This window comes from Camelina sativa, chromosome 13 (assembly GCF_000633955.1).
Source record: "Camelina sativa cultivar DH55 chromosome 13, Cs, whole genome shotgun sequence".
Lineage (NCBI taxonomy): Eukaryota > Viridiplantae > Streptophyta > Magnoliopsida > Brassicales > Brassicaceae > Camelina > Camelina sativa.
The window spans coordinates 5,438,955-5,452,656 of NC_025697.1; the positions used below are offsets into that span (position 1 = coordinate 5,438,955).

Below are 13,702 nucleotides of genomic sequence, written 5' to 3' on the forward strand. Positions count from 1 at the left end.
TACAGTTTGATCACCTAGAAGAGCAAGGTACTCGGATCGTGATATATAATCTATGGGAGGACGATGAAGGGAAGTTGGAACTTGACTTTGATACAGACCCTCATGTAAGATCACTTACCAAGACTTTTTCAATACAGTCAATTTGGGATTAATATAAGTAACAGAAATGTTGTTGTGTGTTTTGTCTACAGGATATTCAACTCAGAGGTGTAAACAGAGATGAGAAGAACATCGAAATGGCCAAAGCTAATCCTAACTCGAGGCATTTCCTGAGTTATCGACACTCACTACGTGTATGTAGTTTCCATGTTTCTTAACACAATGCAATTTGCTAACTATTCTACTTCAAGTGTTCATTGATTTAATGTCTGTTTTTTTTTTCTTTCTCTATGCAGAGTTATGCATCGATTCTGTATCTCGAACGTCCATCAAATTTCAGAATCATTCTTCGTGGTAAAGATGTTCAACATCACAGCATCTTAGACGACATGATGATGATGGAAGAGAAAACATACAAACCTATGCGTTCTCCAGAATGGTCATCAGATCAAGCCGAGGTAATTATAATACCTTACCTTAGTCTTCTTACTTTTCATAGTCTCTGAAACAATCTTTAAAATCTCTCTGTGATTTCCCAACTAAAAAAACAGATGTGTGCTACTATAAAGCTTGGCTTTGTGAAAGATGCTCGTCATCACATTGACATACAAGGGTTCAATGTTTACCATAAGAACCGGCTTATCAAGGTGACTTCTTTAACTCACAGCTGATTTAGTGGTATAGTTTTTTCTTGATTATCTTGTTTACATTTCTTCTTGTGTTCTTCATCAGCCATTTTGGAGGGTTTGGACTGCTGCTGGAAGTGATGGACGCGGTGTTATTGGTATATTGGAAGCTAATTTCATACAACCAGCTCATAATAAGCAAGGTTTTGAGCGAACTGCGGTTCTTGCTAAACTTGAAGGCCGATTGATTCATCACCAAAAGCAGTACTGGTATTTACTAAACATTCTCCACTACTATATATACCTCTCAGGTTAGTTTTGAGGTTTTGGACTTATTCACTCAAGTCATGTTTTTATTTGATAGGTCTTCAAGGTGCCAAGAGATTGGTTATGCTCCAAGACGGAAACAAAAAAGTTATTATGAAAGTAATGTTACAGAAACCACTCGGCCTTTGAACAAGACAAACCTTAATAGGGGACCATCTCCTACTGCAGCACCAGCTCCATCCAGGCAAAATGTTGAATCATTTGTAAGAAACCAAAACACTCAGGTAAAAAAATAAAGCTTCTTGTACTAATATATGTATCTTCATTTGTTCTACTTCTAATATACGAGTCTCTAATAAATCTCTCTGCAAAATAGGTTAATACACAACAAGCAAGTGCTGTAAAAATACAACCTGAGATCAGGTCTACGAACAAAAACCCTCTTGGGAGAAGGTTCGCTCTCTGATGTTTTCTCTGAATAATCTGAATTAATGTCATCTTCTTCGGTACCATATTAATTTGAAATATCTCTTGTATTGTAGTTTCCAAGAAACAGGCTCATTTAATCTAGAAGCAGAGTTGCAGAAGGTGAAACAGAAGTCAGCCGAACTGGTCTCTGAGTTGCAGAGAGAAAAAGCACAACTTCAGTTGCAAGTAACACCTCTTTTCTCTTACAATATTTTGACTTTGTTTTATTTTTTGGTGGCGATAATGAATTTCATCGTTTGACATCAATATGAACCAACAGCTTGAGGAGTCAAAAGCTAAGATCCAAAACTTGGAAAATCGGCAGGAGGGAGTGAATAAAATCTTTCATGAAGAAAGAGCCCGCAGAGATGTGACTGAGAATGCCTTAAGGAAGAGACTAAGGGTTAGTCCTTTCTGTAATTTACCACATAAGAAAATATACACATTTTTATTTTTAATTTACCATATATACTCAAATCATTTGGTATAATGCAACAGGAAGCTTCTGATGAGATCGATGGGCTAAAGAGGCAAGTGGAGACCTTTAAAGGAAAACACATGTTGTAAACATAGTGTCAAGAATCAAGATACTCTTTTCTAGGTTTTTTTTGGGGTTATGTTTTAAGGTTTGTACTTGTACATGAAACTTCTATCCTTCAGCAGTATGTTTATATTCAGCCGACTTAGGGACTGTTGTGAAAGACCCCAACTCAGTTTGTAAGCATGCAATGTTTTTGTGTTAATTAAGCTCAAACATATAAACATATATAATATCAATCTCAACTTTCACCAAAGTCAAGATTAGTAGTAGACATGTGACCACGCTCACACACTCAACATTAGCCTATTTCTATGTATGCTATTTCTTTCACAGCTGATAACAGTCACTGAATACGCTATACTCTTTAGGTTGCATTCTTGATGATGCGTCATCGTTCATGGACTTGCATTGACGTTAACAACGTGTTAGAAATATATACCGTGTAATAAGAGAAATGGCTCTGTTTTACCAAATCCATCAAAACTTTCCTCCTTAAACCAAATCTTAATCTTCTGTAATTGAAGAATAATTACACATTAATAAGTAATCAAATCGTAAACACACACAATTAACCTCAAAACAGAGGATATGATAGCAAAATAAAATAACACAGAGGAAGCCAAATGTGGAGGTAAAGAGAAGAATCATCTGGTCCCTAAAGATTGTGATCTCCTGGAGGAAAACGTGGAAGATAAGGTAACCAAGTTGTCGGATCTTTCCAATCGAGTGCCGGTAATGCCGGATTCGGGTTTCCGAATGGTAGAAAAGGGAAAGGGAAAGACGGAAGCGGCGGTAGAGTCGGCAAAGGCATATTCGGATATGGCCAAGGGAACCAATACGGTGGCAGATAAGGCCAGAAGAATTTCGAATCTCTGAATCTCTTATCCTTCTTCTCTTCTTCCTCTTTCTCTCTGCGGTGATGTCTCTTCTTGCCGCCAACGCCGCACAGTGTGGTGTTTTTATGGGAAGGTTTGTAGCTGAGTGCGCTTAAGCTGTAGATACAGACACGATCTTGCTTCGATTTGATGGATACTTCGTTGGTTGCAGTTTGGAAAACGGGGATGCTGCAGCCTCCGTTGTTGTCGGAGGAGGTTTTGAGTAGCTTGGCGCTGCATTGAGATGCTATGGCGATTCCATCCACGCAATCGATGCCATCAACGTGAGGGATCTCGATTTTGTAAACGCCGCTTCTGTCTGTTGTTCTGTTTACTGATATGTTCACTTCCTCTGCTGTTTTTGGTGAACTTGCTTTGAATCTACATATCACATGAACTTCCACACCTGACGTCAAAACCAATTTAGAAACCATATCAGATCGAACAGGATTTACAAGTCGTAAATTTCCATATAACTTGAAGTTCAAGAACAGTTCTTGTAATGTTAAAATCTAGATCCCTCTTTATTACCCTTGCAAGAAATAGCTCTGTTTTTTGAGAAAGTGTTAATGAAAACCAAAATTGTATCGAATCTAATAAAACGGTAACCAGATTGACCAATCTTATATCCTAAGTTACTAGATAATAAGTCTAAAGACAGTTCATGTGACGTTTAAATCAAGGACCCTCCTGACCTTGTTAGAAATAGCTCTGTCTTGAGAAAGTGTTGATAGAACACGTGTCGCAGTAGACAACTCCGACGACTGTGATGCGAGAAGAAGGGTCCACGTTTGCATCAGGTGGTGACCGGCCACGACCACGGCCTAAAGCTTGATCTGTCAAGGAAGAAGCCAGAAGCAGAAGATAGAGGAGAGGAAGGTACATTGTGGCTAATCTCACTCGCTCTCTCTCTTCTGTTCTTTTTTTGATGATAATGTATGTATGTGTGTGTGTGTGTGTGTGTGTGTGTGTGTGTGTGTGTGTGATTGCAATATATTCAGTCCGTGATCTATTTTTGACCCCAACACACTGTTTAACTAAAATTCTTTATCCACTACAGAACAAAGACATGTGAAGAGCCTTTTTTGGCTCATTCTGGTGTTACAATGTGAGAAATGCTCATGTAGAAGAAATCTAATTTGGATCCTTTACCGAAAGAAAAGAGTTTCTCCTTTCCCACTTGGACAGATCTCTAACCCAAACATACTGTATTATGAGCTAAACCCCAATTATTACTTTATGCGCCTCTCTCTACTTTTCAAATAATGACAGTTATCTACATACTTATCTTGGTCTACATACAGATTGAAGGGTTTCTATTGCTTTCTTGTGAGACAAGTCTTTTGCAAATTAGACATTGACATTACATGGATAACTTAACTCCAATCTTGGGAAACTTGAACTTCAGATACAATTGCTACAAATAAAACCACTAAGGCTCTAACATCTCGTCAAAATATATATCACAATATCAACTTAATCATGAATAAAAATCATCATTTAAACACAAAAAAATATCCAATACATTTTAACTGTAAGATAATTTCGTGCCTTTATCCCTAAGTAGTTCTAAACAATTTTTGCTCACAACTTGTTTAAACAGGATATTAAAACATAGACTTAACAGTAAAAGAAACTCAAACTTTTGAAAAGTAACAAAAAAACAAAAAGTTTTCATGGTAGCTTGTCGGATTCTATAAACATGAAGGTAATGAAAGATATTGATAGAAGGGTTGGAAATAAAAAAAGGAAGAAGCAAAAAGGAACAATTCGTGTTCTCCTCATAGTGTAAGAGACAAGGAGTTATCAATTTCTCTTGCGTGCCAAAGAAGTAGGGTGGTTGCCATCAAACAAGTCATCAATGAAAGATTCAATATCCTCAGGCTGATACTTGACATACTTATCCGTCTGCTTCCCTGAATCAAGATGTTGTTTATACCTCCCAAAGAAAGACCTATAAGCTGGAATCACCAACGCTGAGATCGACACCCTAAGCTCAGATTGCATCTGCTCATCACTCACAATCCAAGTGCTCTGCGTCTTGTGAATCTCGTCGAACATAGCATTGAAAATCTTGAACCTTTCTTTCAAAACCGGCTTCGACACTTTCCCGTTTACCTGTAACCCTTCTTGATTCATACACTGCAACACTTTGCCCCAAGTTTCTCTCTGGTAGCTCTTATGATACTGTCTCAACTCTGTCGATCTTTTCCTTGTCCATGACTGTCCCATCAAATCCCTTATCTCTGTCGAACCTTTAATCTTCTGCAGAATGTATCTCCCATTGTTCATCAAGAATATATATCGCAGTGACGGGTCTCTGTACAGTTTCGATTTGATGTCTAGATTAGCGTCAAGCAACTCCATAACCCTTATCATTTGTCTAGCGTAAGCTGACGTTTTGTACTCTTCATCGTCTTCTCGTTGCTGTTGTTTTGGTTTTGTCTCTGGTTCAGGTATGGTATCTGTTTGATTCGATTCGTAGTGTTGGAACACTTGGTCTAGTGTCTCCTTGTACTCACATGCGTATTTGAGGTAGTTCATGGTGTAACGTGTTAATGGATGAACCGCACCGCTCGGAACAGGTGTTCTTCCGTTATCGCTCTTGATCGACTTCTCAAGCTCTCCGAATATAGTCACTGCTGCTTCACCTAGCCTCGTCTGAGCCAGTTTGATCTCTTGGATCAGATCCGAATCAGATTGTTCCACCGCTGGGATCAAGTCACGGAGCGTCTCGTACATGTCTAGGAACTTGAAAAGCTTCTCCGACGAGCGTTTCGTAAGAACCACGGCACCGGAGAAATCTAGGAACCGGATTGTAACAGCGGAGATCAAACCGGTGAAGAGGCGTTTACGGATAGAGGCATCGGAGAAGACGGTGTTGCAGAGAGAAAGCTCGCCGGGGAAAAGCAACGTGGAGCAACGGCGAACGATTGAGATCCAAGAAGCGATCTCACCTTCAAGAGACTCCCAAGCTATTCTCTGAACGTCTTCAACGTTGATCCCTTCGAATCCAACCTCGCTCAGCTCCTCCTTGAACGCGTGCCGTCTCGACATTTCGTAAGACATACAACACTCTGATTCGTAACCGGCGAAGATCATCGCCCCGTAGATCTTCTTCAACGTCGAGATCGATTCCGGTGAAAAATCCGGGAAGCTTTCTTCCTCCTCCTCCTCCTTATCATTGTCCGGTAAAGCGCATCGGTCGGATTCGTTTGCCGAAGAATGGTTATGATCGGAGCTGTTCCCATCGTTGTTGTTTCTGTTCTTCTTCTTATCTTCTCTGGAACGATCAAGAAGATGACGGAACTCTTCGTCGAGAAGAGAGACAGCACGGTGCTGAACCGAACTCGCCCGGTTTAACCAAGAAGAAACCGGAGTTGAATCTAATTTAAGCTCTCTCAATCTCATAACCGATTTTGAAATCCGGTTAACGGCGTCGATGAATACAGAGTCCTCTGTTTCGTCTCGTCCAAGCCCGGAAGATTCCATCTTCGACACCAATGAATCCACCGTCTCCGGGAACGGCTCCACCGCCGGTGGAATCTCCTGTAAAGGATCATTCTTCTCGGAAGAAAGTTCTTGGATGAATACGTCGACGGCTTCCATCACCTGAACAAGGCTCGCCTCGGTGGTTTCCGATTCCGGCGTCGATGAATGAAGTTTTTGTTCCGATTCATCGGAATGTTTTTTGTGATCGTGATCTTCGGATTTGTGAACATGTGTTTCCGATGATTCCGTTTTGTCCATTTTTTCCGCCGGGAAAATTAAAAACACTATCTAAACTGTTTTTGTTTTCTTTTGTCTTTTTTGGTTTTTTTTTTTTTTCGGGAAATTAAGATGGGAAAAAAATGGGGGAAAAATGGAGGAGATTAGTGTGAGGATTATTATGAATAATCCATTATTAGAGTTCTTTTTTTTTTGTTCTTTCTTTTTCGATGATACTAATTGTGAATATTTTTGGGTTCTCTGTGTTTTAGCTATTATATATTTTTTCTTTTTATTCTGAGGTTCGTTTTTTTTGGGAACCCATCGTCCGTTGACTGGTAAGGGAAAAGGTTATGCGTCTCACGATCTCTCCTTTTTTTATAGATTTGTTGTGTACTTATATTAATCAAACTCAACCTGATCATCAAACTTTATAATGTGATATTTTGATTTTGGGCTGAATCATTTATTTACGATGTGATCCAGGAAATTTTGTGAGTCTAGAACCGGCCTATACTCACGTAAAGCCTGATAAAGCTAGAAAAAAAAAACATTGAGGCCTATGCTTATGTAGCTTTTTCTCTTTTATTGAAGTCTATGCTTTGCATGTATTTTAGCCAAAAGGACCCGGACTTGCTGCGATCATAAGGGCATGTTTATCGGGGGATGTTAGTGGGGTTTTTAGGTTTTTGTAGGTAAAAAATAAATCAAAAGATATTCTGAATTTACGTTTTTGTTTACTGGATTGTTTGGTCAATTTCGAAAGATAGGAACAAAAAAGTTTTTCAGGGATGTGAGGCAGAACCAATCGAGGTTATTAATCAAGCGGACAATGACAGATTGTTATGGAAAGAGGCTAAGACTTTCTACTCGGCCGCCCTAGACCTCCCGTCTGCGGAGTCTCGGGATTCTTCCCCCCGGTGCCAGGTTGATGTTTCTTGGAAAGCGTCAGATCCTATGGTCGGTTTGGGTTGGTGGTTCTGTAATAGGGAGGATTCCACGTAACTAATGGGAGCACGGAGTCAACGTCGCTGTCCTTCCCCTCTACATTCAGAGCTTCAGGCTTTGATTTGGGCGATGGATTCCTTACTGACGGTGGGGGTTGATTGTCAGAGCTTCGAGACGGATTGTGCAGAATTAGTGGCGATGGTGCAGTCTCCTGATGAATGGCCCGCTTTCTCCAATCTTTTGGACGACTTCAATGTAATCCGGCTATCCTTCCCAACCTTCCAGCTGTCTAGGATTCTCCGAACGTCAAACATTCGGTCAGATTGTCTAGCACGTTCTTCGAAATCTTTATCTTCTGAGACTTCTTTTGTAAACTCTTACCCTCCGGTTTGGGCAACCAATCTTGGAGTTATTTTCTAGTTTAATGTTTGGTTGAAAAAAAAAAAAAAAAGAAAAGAAAAAAGAGAAGAGACTCTCTAATATAGTAGACTGAAATCGATTATAAGAGACGCTACGTGTCCATGTTTGGTTGGCTAACAGAATAAAACAAAAAGGATTTTTTTTTTCACGCAGAAAATCTCTTTCTCACTTTCTCTCTTTCTCTCCCGATCAAAGTGTCCATCCGATGTCAGAAAGATCTGATTTAATCGGAGGTTAATGAATCAATGGATTGTTGGGTCGTAGGCGATTTGAAATCCTATCTCCCTCGATTCCTATCTCTCTCGATTCTCCGATTACCAAACCGTCGTCTTCTCCGTCCAAGATCTGTAACGCGATTACATATTTGAGCCGTTTTTCTTAATGCTCCGGTTATTCAATTTTCTGATCGATGACATTGTCCAAGCGTTTGGCTCTATTGGGAGCTCAATCCGCAATTTCTCGTTGATACATTGGCTCTGGTAATTTTTCATCTGTTTTCATTCTCTCTATGTAGCCTAGATCTAGAAATTAACATGAATTTTTACTATTAAGAGTGTTTGGAACCTCTAGTATGTTAAGTTAGATGCGTTGACATACAATGTTTTAGTGTATCTTCTTCTGGGTGTTGTAAGGATAGATTCCAAGAAGGTGGACTTTTTGTTCGATGATTGCAACAAAGCTTTGATCGATGTAAAAGAGTTTGTGGCTAAGGAGAAGAACAGAGAAAAGACAGCTGTGTCATTGCCTGCATCTACTGCATGTTTTTCCATTGTTTTGCCTACATCTACCGTGTGTTTTTTACATTACTTCTTGATTCCATTCCTTTTATTCCAGTAATTTCGTGAATATACATGTTATAACATTAATGCTTTATGGAGTTGTAGTTTGACATGGATGATGACCTCATGTTTACATTTCATGAAACTTTCTTTGCCAATCAGAATGAAACCAAGCAGTGAGTGCAATAGTTTTTTTTGGTTCTATTCATGTAATCAACGGACACAATCCCAACTTTATGTGTAAACTTGTTGATGCAGTGAGAGTTTCGCTCATGATATGGACATGGGCGCAGAAAATGTCAGAGATACTACTGAAGAAGCATCAGTCAGAGTCACAGAAGCGGAACCACTGGATGATTCTAGAGATCATGAGAATGCATCTAGGCAAAGATGGGATCCAGAATCATATGATATTAATGTGGAACCGCAAATGTCTGAAGATATAAGAAAAGCTCAAGAAGAACATACAGTTAGAGAAACCATATGTACCATTGTGTGGGGACTAGTGGATCCTCATGGAATCTCAGGCGATAATTTTTCATCTGTTTTCATTCTCTCTATTTGTGATTGTTTATTGTAATTTTAAAAGCTTGTTTGTTGCTGTAATTTTGGATCAAAGCTATTCTAGGTGGTTGTTTCATTTCGTCTCTTTGTTGTGATTGTGAATGCTAGTTGTTCCTTGTATAAGCTTCAACATATGACAATATATGGAAATTGAATAAGTTATACACTGATTTGGCAAAATTTTGGCACAAACTCAATATTACTATCAAGATTACAATTAATCTTTTTTCCATTTATGATTTGTATTTCTATTTTTCATATGCTTTTATGTTTTGTAGGTTTAAAAATTAATTAAATACAATATTTTCTATTTTTATAAAATCTTAAATGTTTACACATTTATATCATTTCTATTCTTTTAAAAAAATTAAATTTCAAAAAACAATATTTTCAAAATTAAGAGACCCAAAATTAGAGTTTACCAATAGAAGATAAAATTTTAACTAAGAGATCATGGGCTCTTATATTCAAAACAAAACACAATTAATTCATAAAAAAATTAATAACCCCTTATAAGAGATTACCGATAATTATGCTCTAAACATGGTATTAGAGAACATATATCGATATAGTATTAGTTTACTCTACTTTTCAAGCTAAAAAAAATTACACAAACTATCTCCTCTTCATAATCAATACTTAAGTTCTTCCGCAATTCAAGCAAATCGTGCATCTAAGCGTTAAGTAAAAAACAATCATGCATTTGGCAAGTATTTAAGATAATCGCTGATTGAGGCTAGATCAAGGATCTCTACCAATGCCAAAATTTTAATCATCGATGATCGTCAGTAAGATTCCAATAAATGTTGTTTTCTTTTCTTTTGGGTTAAAAGACTTTCGATTCCAAAAAAATTTACAACACTTGGATTTTATGATTCAAAATTATTAAAGCATGATTTTAACAATATATATATATTATTATTATTAAAGCATGTGTTATGAAGTCCCAAAAGAATCTTACATATGAATTCTATGAAATATTTTTAAAATATCATTTTGATTGGTAAATGACACTTTATCTCACAATTGATTCGGTTAGTAATCAGTCGGAGGTTGACTGTCAAATCAATCAAGAAGATTAATATAGTTTGATTGCAAGTTTTAATTCGCTTTGATTGAGAATCAACTAGTGTTGATTGTCAATATAACTGATAAGCGCCTATTTAATATTTCATTCTCTCATATGAGACTATAAATAGAAGTGTTTAGGTGGACATAAAAAATGGAACGCAAGTCTAAGCTATTTTTACAAATATATATATATATATATATATATATATATATTTGTTTGTCGACAGCTATATTTACAAATATTGATATAGTATTATGTATTTGTAAGATATTTTAGCTAAAACGCAGAATTTAAGAACTTTTTACCTTTTATTTTTTCCAACATTGTTGTTTTTTATACCCTGGAGTTGAAAACAAAATCTTTGGTGATTAATGACAATGTTAAATAATATTTGATAAAAAAAAATGAAATTATCTACCATAATAAGTGAATAACAAAAATCGAAAATATCTTAAGAAAATTAAAGGAATATGATTAGGTATATTAATAGATAGATGTTTACCGTAAATACACACAATAAAACAAACTTCCCGTTATACAGTTTTCCAATTAACACAAAATCGCATCTAACAATCAATCGATTGGTCTTTACCATTTGTTATCAGTTTTTTACAATTGGTGGTAACAATGGAATCAAATACTATTTTAGTCGATGAGATCAGAAAGTTATATCAATCACACTTAATAAGTGACCAAAAAAAAAAAAAACGGTAAAAAAGGAAACGTTTATCTTCTGCTTTTATCCACTTTATAAGAAAAAGAAAGACACCAAAGTTTTTGTGCTTTTATTTTGACCCAAACAAATCATTGTAATGAGAAGAATGTGTAATAATAAAGAAGGATTTTTTTCCTTATTTTGTTTTAGACAACAGAAGGAAGTTTTTTTTTCTTTTTGCTTAAATTAACAAAAGAAAAAAAAAAGTGTAATTTTGCTTGCTTGTATTGGAGATTATTTGTAGAATTGAATAGAAAAAAATCTCGTCAACGAGGAAAAAAAGTTTAGAGGGAAAGAGATATTTACTGAGTGTTTCGGAAACGCGTCATTGTTAATTCGCAATTTGGTAAAAGTGTGAACGAACACTCGTGGACGACAAAAGAAGCTGCTTCATCTCTCTCTCTCTCCTCTCTTCTCTTTCTCTCTCAACTCCAATTCGTTGTTACCAGTTCGAATCTGAACAAAGTTGGTTTTTTTATTGGTACCCAGAATCTCAATTCTCCTTCTTTCTTTCTGGGTATATGTAAAAAGTTTTGCTTTTTTTTTTTTTTAATTTATTTGTTTATCCAATCGTCCTCTGTTCATTGATTTTACAATAGGATTGAAAGGGTGTGTTTATTTATTTATTTTGGATTACTGATCTTTGGGAAAAATTGAGTGGAGGAGGAGGAGGAGGAGGAGATGGGTTGTTTCTCGTGTTTTGATTCGAGTGATGACGAGAAGCTGAATCCAGTTGAGGAATCTAATGGTCAGAAGAAACAATTACAACCGACAGTATCTAATAGCATCTCTGGACTCCCTTCAGGTTTCTTGATTAGTTCGTGATTTCTCATTTGCTTTTTTTTTTTCGTTTTCTTCTTATTGTTACATGCCCACAAGATCTGGTTGTCATGATCCTGATTGAGCTAAACGGGAACTTGATCTCTCATTCAATCACTACTGTTACTTTGGATATATGAGCTTGTCAGATGTTTAGGCTATTGGGATTGTTCTGGTTCAACTGTATTCGTATTTATTGGTGTAAGGTGCAGAAGAAAGTGTGATCCTTTCACTTGTTTTGATCTAATTCACAAGTTCCAAGTTTTTCCTTAGTTTGTGTGTTGATAGATGAATTGGACTTTGTGAGGATCAGGATCACATGATCCTACTCAATCAGGATTAGGATCTTAGATTTGGTTATATGGGGATTGTGCCTTGAGGACACTGATACAAGTTTTAAGCTTTTAGGGTGATTTTTGTTCTTGGAGTTTTTGGATTGGGGATGCGTTTGGTAGATTGATTGGTCTTGATGACGGTTGCAGGTGGGGAGAAGCTTAGCTCAAAGAGTAATGGAGGGTCAAAACGGGAGCTACTGCTTCCAAGGGATGGGCTTAATCAAATTGCTGCTCATACATTTGCTTTCCGTGAGCTTGCTGCTGCAACTATGAACTTCCATCCTGACACTTTCTTAGGTGAAGGTGGATTTGGACGTGTCTACAAAGGAAGGCTTGATAGCACCGGTCAGGTAATTTTTTGTTTTGTTTTGTTTTGAATCTTAGGAAATTACGCTTTACATTACTATTTGAGAAAGTTGCATACAATTGCTGATAATGAATTTTAGAGGCAGATTTTGCTTTGTATATGAAATGGGTCTTACCTTATACTCAAAGTCCTTCCCTTTCAATATAGGTCGTTTTAGGATTTTTTTTCTGTTTCGTAGAAAGTGTTGTTTATATGTTTTGAATGCTAAGAGATTTCCAAATTTAATCCTTTTAAATGGAGTATATGAGGTAGAAAGAAAAAATGAGTAGTCTTGGTGTTACAGAAGAGTTGGTTAGCTTGATGATTTTGGATACCTTAATAGTGTTGTACCTCTGATCTATTTTTCTCAATATTTTTCAGGTTGTTGCGGTTAAACAATTGGACAGGAATGGTCTACAAGGTAACAGAGAATTTCTGGTAGAGGTTCTTATGCTTAGCCTTCTTCATCATCCCAACTTAGTCAACCTTATTGGTTACTGTGCTGATGGAGATCAACGCCTCTTGGTATATGAGTTTATGCCTTTAGGATCATTGGAAGATCACCTCCACGGTAAATCTCCGCTATTTTCTAAACTTTCACCATTTTAGACCCCAGTGGTTCTTTGTGATCTTAGTCAATATCAATCCACAGATTCTTCTTTGTGATCTTAGTCAATGTCAACCCTAACTTTAGCAGATTCTTCATTCATTTGTTTATTTATCAATACCTATTAATTATACATGTAGACTTTAAGTTGAGAAGTAGTAGCTGCTGGTTTTTTTTTGGCAGCCTCTAACAAAGAAATTGATTATTTTTTCCTTTCGGTTTGTCCTCTGCACCAGATCTTCCACCGGATAAGGAGGCCTTAGATTGGAACATGAGAATGAAGATAGCTGCTGGTGCGGCGAAAGGTTTGGAGTTCCTACATGATAAGGCAAACCCTCCGGTTATTTATAGAGATTTTAAGTCATCAAACATTTTACTCGATGAGGGTTTCCACCCGAAGCTTTCTGATTTTGGGCTTGCTAAACTTGGACCAACCGGAGACAAATCTCATGTCTCAACTAGAGTCATGGGCACTTATGGTTATTGTGCTCCCGAGTACGCAATGACTGGACA

At 37.1% G+C, this 13,702-nt stretch overlaps 4 protein-coding genes and 1 pseudogene across 6 annotated transcripts in view; 3 read left to right on the top strand and 2 right to left on the bottom strand.

Annotated features, from left to right (window-relative positions):
* The window catches only part of LOC104735308 (protein MICRORCHIDIA 5-like), an 8,353-nt gene extending 6,306 nt beyond the window's left edge, over nt 1-2,047 (top strand). Inside the window, exons 13-22 of the mRNA XM_010455068.2 lie at nt 6-104; nt 192-293; nt 396-557; nt 651-746; nt 832-995; nt 1,090-1,276; nt 1,369-1,445; nt 1,535-1,646; nt 1,741-1,863; nt 1,959-2,047. Of these exons, the coding sequence (XP_010453370.2) occupies nt 6-104; nt 192-293; nt 396-557; nt 651-746; nt 832-995; nt 1,090-1,276; nt 1,369-1,445; nt 1,535-1,646; nt 1,741-1,863; nt 1,959-2,027 (1,191 nt within the window). The 3' untranslated portion in view covers nt 2,028-2,047. The remainder of the gene's footprint in view (nt 1-5; nt 105-191; nt 294-395; nt 558-650; nt 747-831; nt 996-1,089; nt 1,277-1,368; nt 1,446-1,534; nt 1,647-1,740; nt 1,864-1,958) is intronic.
* LOC104735310 lies at nt 2,465-3,841 on the bottom strand (annotated as a pseudogene).
* On the bottom strand, nt 4,417-6,842 carry LOC104735311 (exocyst complex component EXO70B1-like). Its single transcript, XM_010455069.2, has one exon. The coding sequence runs from the start codon at nt 6,624-6,626 to the stop codon at nt 4,683-4,685; it is 1,944 nt and encodes a 647-aa protein (XP_010453371.1). The 5' UTR covers nt 6,627-6,842; the 3' UTR covers nt 4,417-4,682.
* LOC104735312 (sister chromatid cohesion 1 protein 2) lies at nt 8,080-9,465 on the top strand. Of its 3 annotated transcripts, XM_010455070.2 has the most exons (4): nt 8,080-8,431; nt 8,585-8,741; nt 8,837-8,907; nt 8,990-9,465. In XM_010455070.2, the coding sequence occupies exons 1-4, from the start codon at nt 8,334-8,336 to the stop codon at nt 9,309-9,311; spliced, it is 648 nt and encodes a 215-aa protein (XP_010453372.1). In that variant the 5' UTR covers nt 8,080-8,333; the 3' UTR covers nt 9,312-9,465. The 3 variants fall into 3 exon arrangements, 1 of the variants encoding a protein (XP_010453372.1); XR_759446.2 differs by having other exon boundaries at nt 8,560-8,907; XR_759445.2 differs by having other exon boundaries at nt 8,590-8,907.
* LOC104737970 (serine/threonine-protein kinase PBS1-like) lies at nt 11,417-13,700 on the top strand (the record flags this gene model as incomplete). The annotated part of the gene is made up of 4 exons (XM_010458212.1): nt 11,417-11,887; nt 12,384-12,586; nt 12,964-13,153; nt 13,426-13,700. Coding segments are annotated over exons 1-4 (792 nt in total), but the record flags the coding sequence as incomplete, so codon positions are not given.

Excerpts from the sequence above, each read along its gene's own strand:
- LOC104735311 (XM_010455069.2), bottom strand. The coding sequence starts at position 6,626 with ATGGACAAAACGGAATCATCGGAAACACATGTTCACAAATCCGAAGAT.
- LOC104735312 (XM_010455070.2), top strand. The coding sequence starts at position 8,334 with ATGCTCCGGTTATTCAATTTTCTGATCGATGACATTGTCCAAGCGTTT. Across the intron at positions 8,742-8,836 it reads TTGTTTTGCCTACATCTACC|TTTGACATGGATGATGACCT; the intron begins GTGTGTTTTTTA and ends ATGGAGTTGTAG. Across the intron at positions 8,908-8,989 it reads AATCAGAATGAAACCAAGCA|TGAGAGTTTCGCTCATGATA; the intron begins GTGAGTGCAATA and ends TTGTTGATGCAG.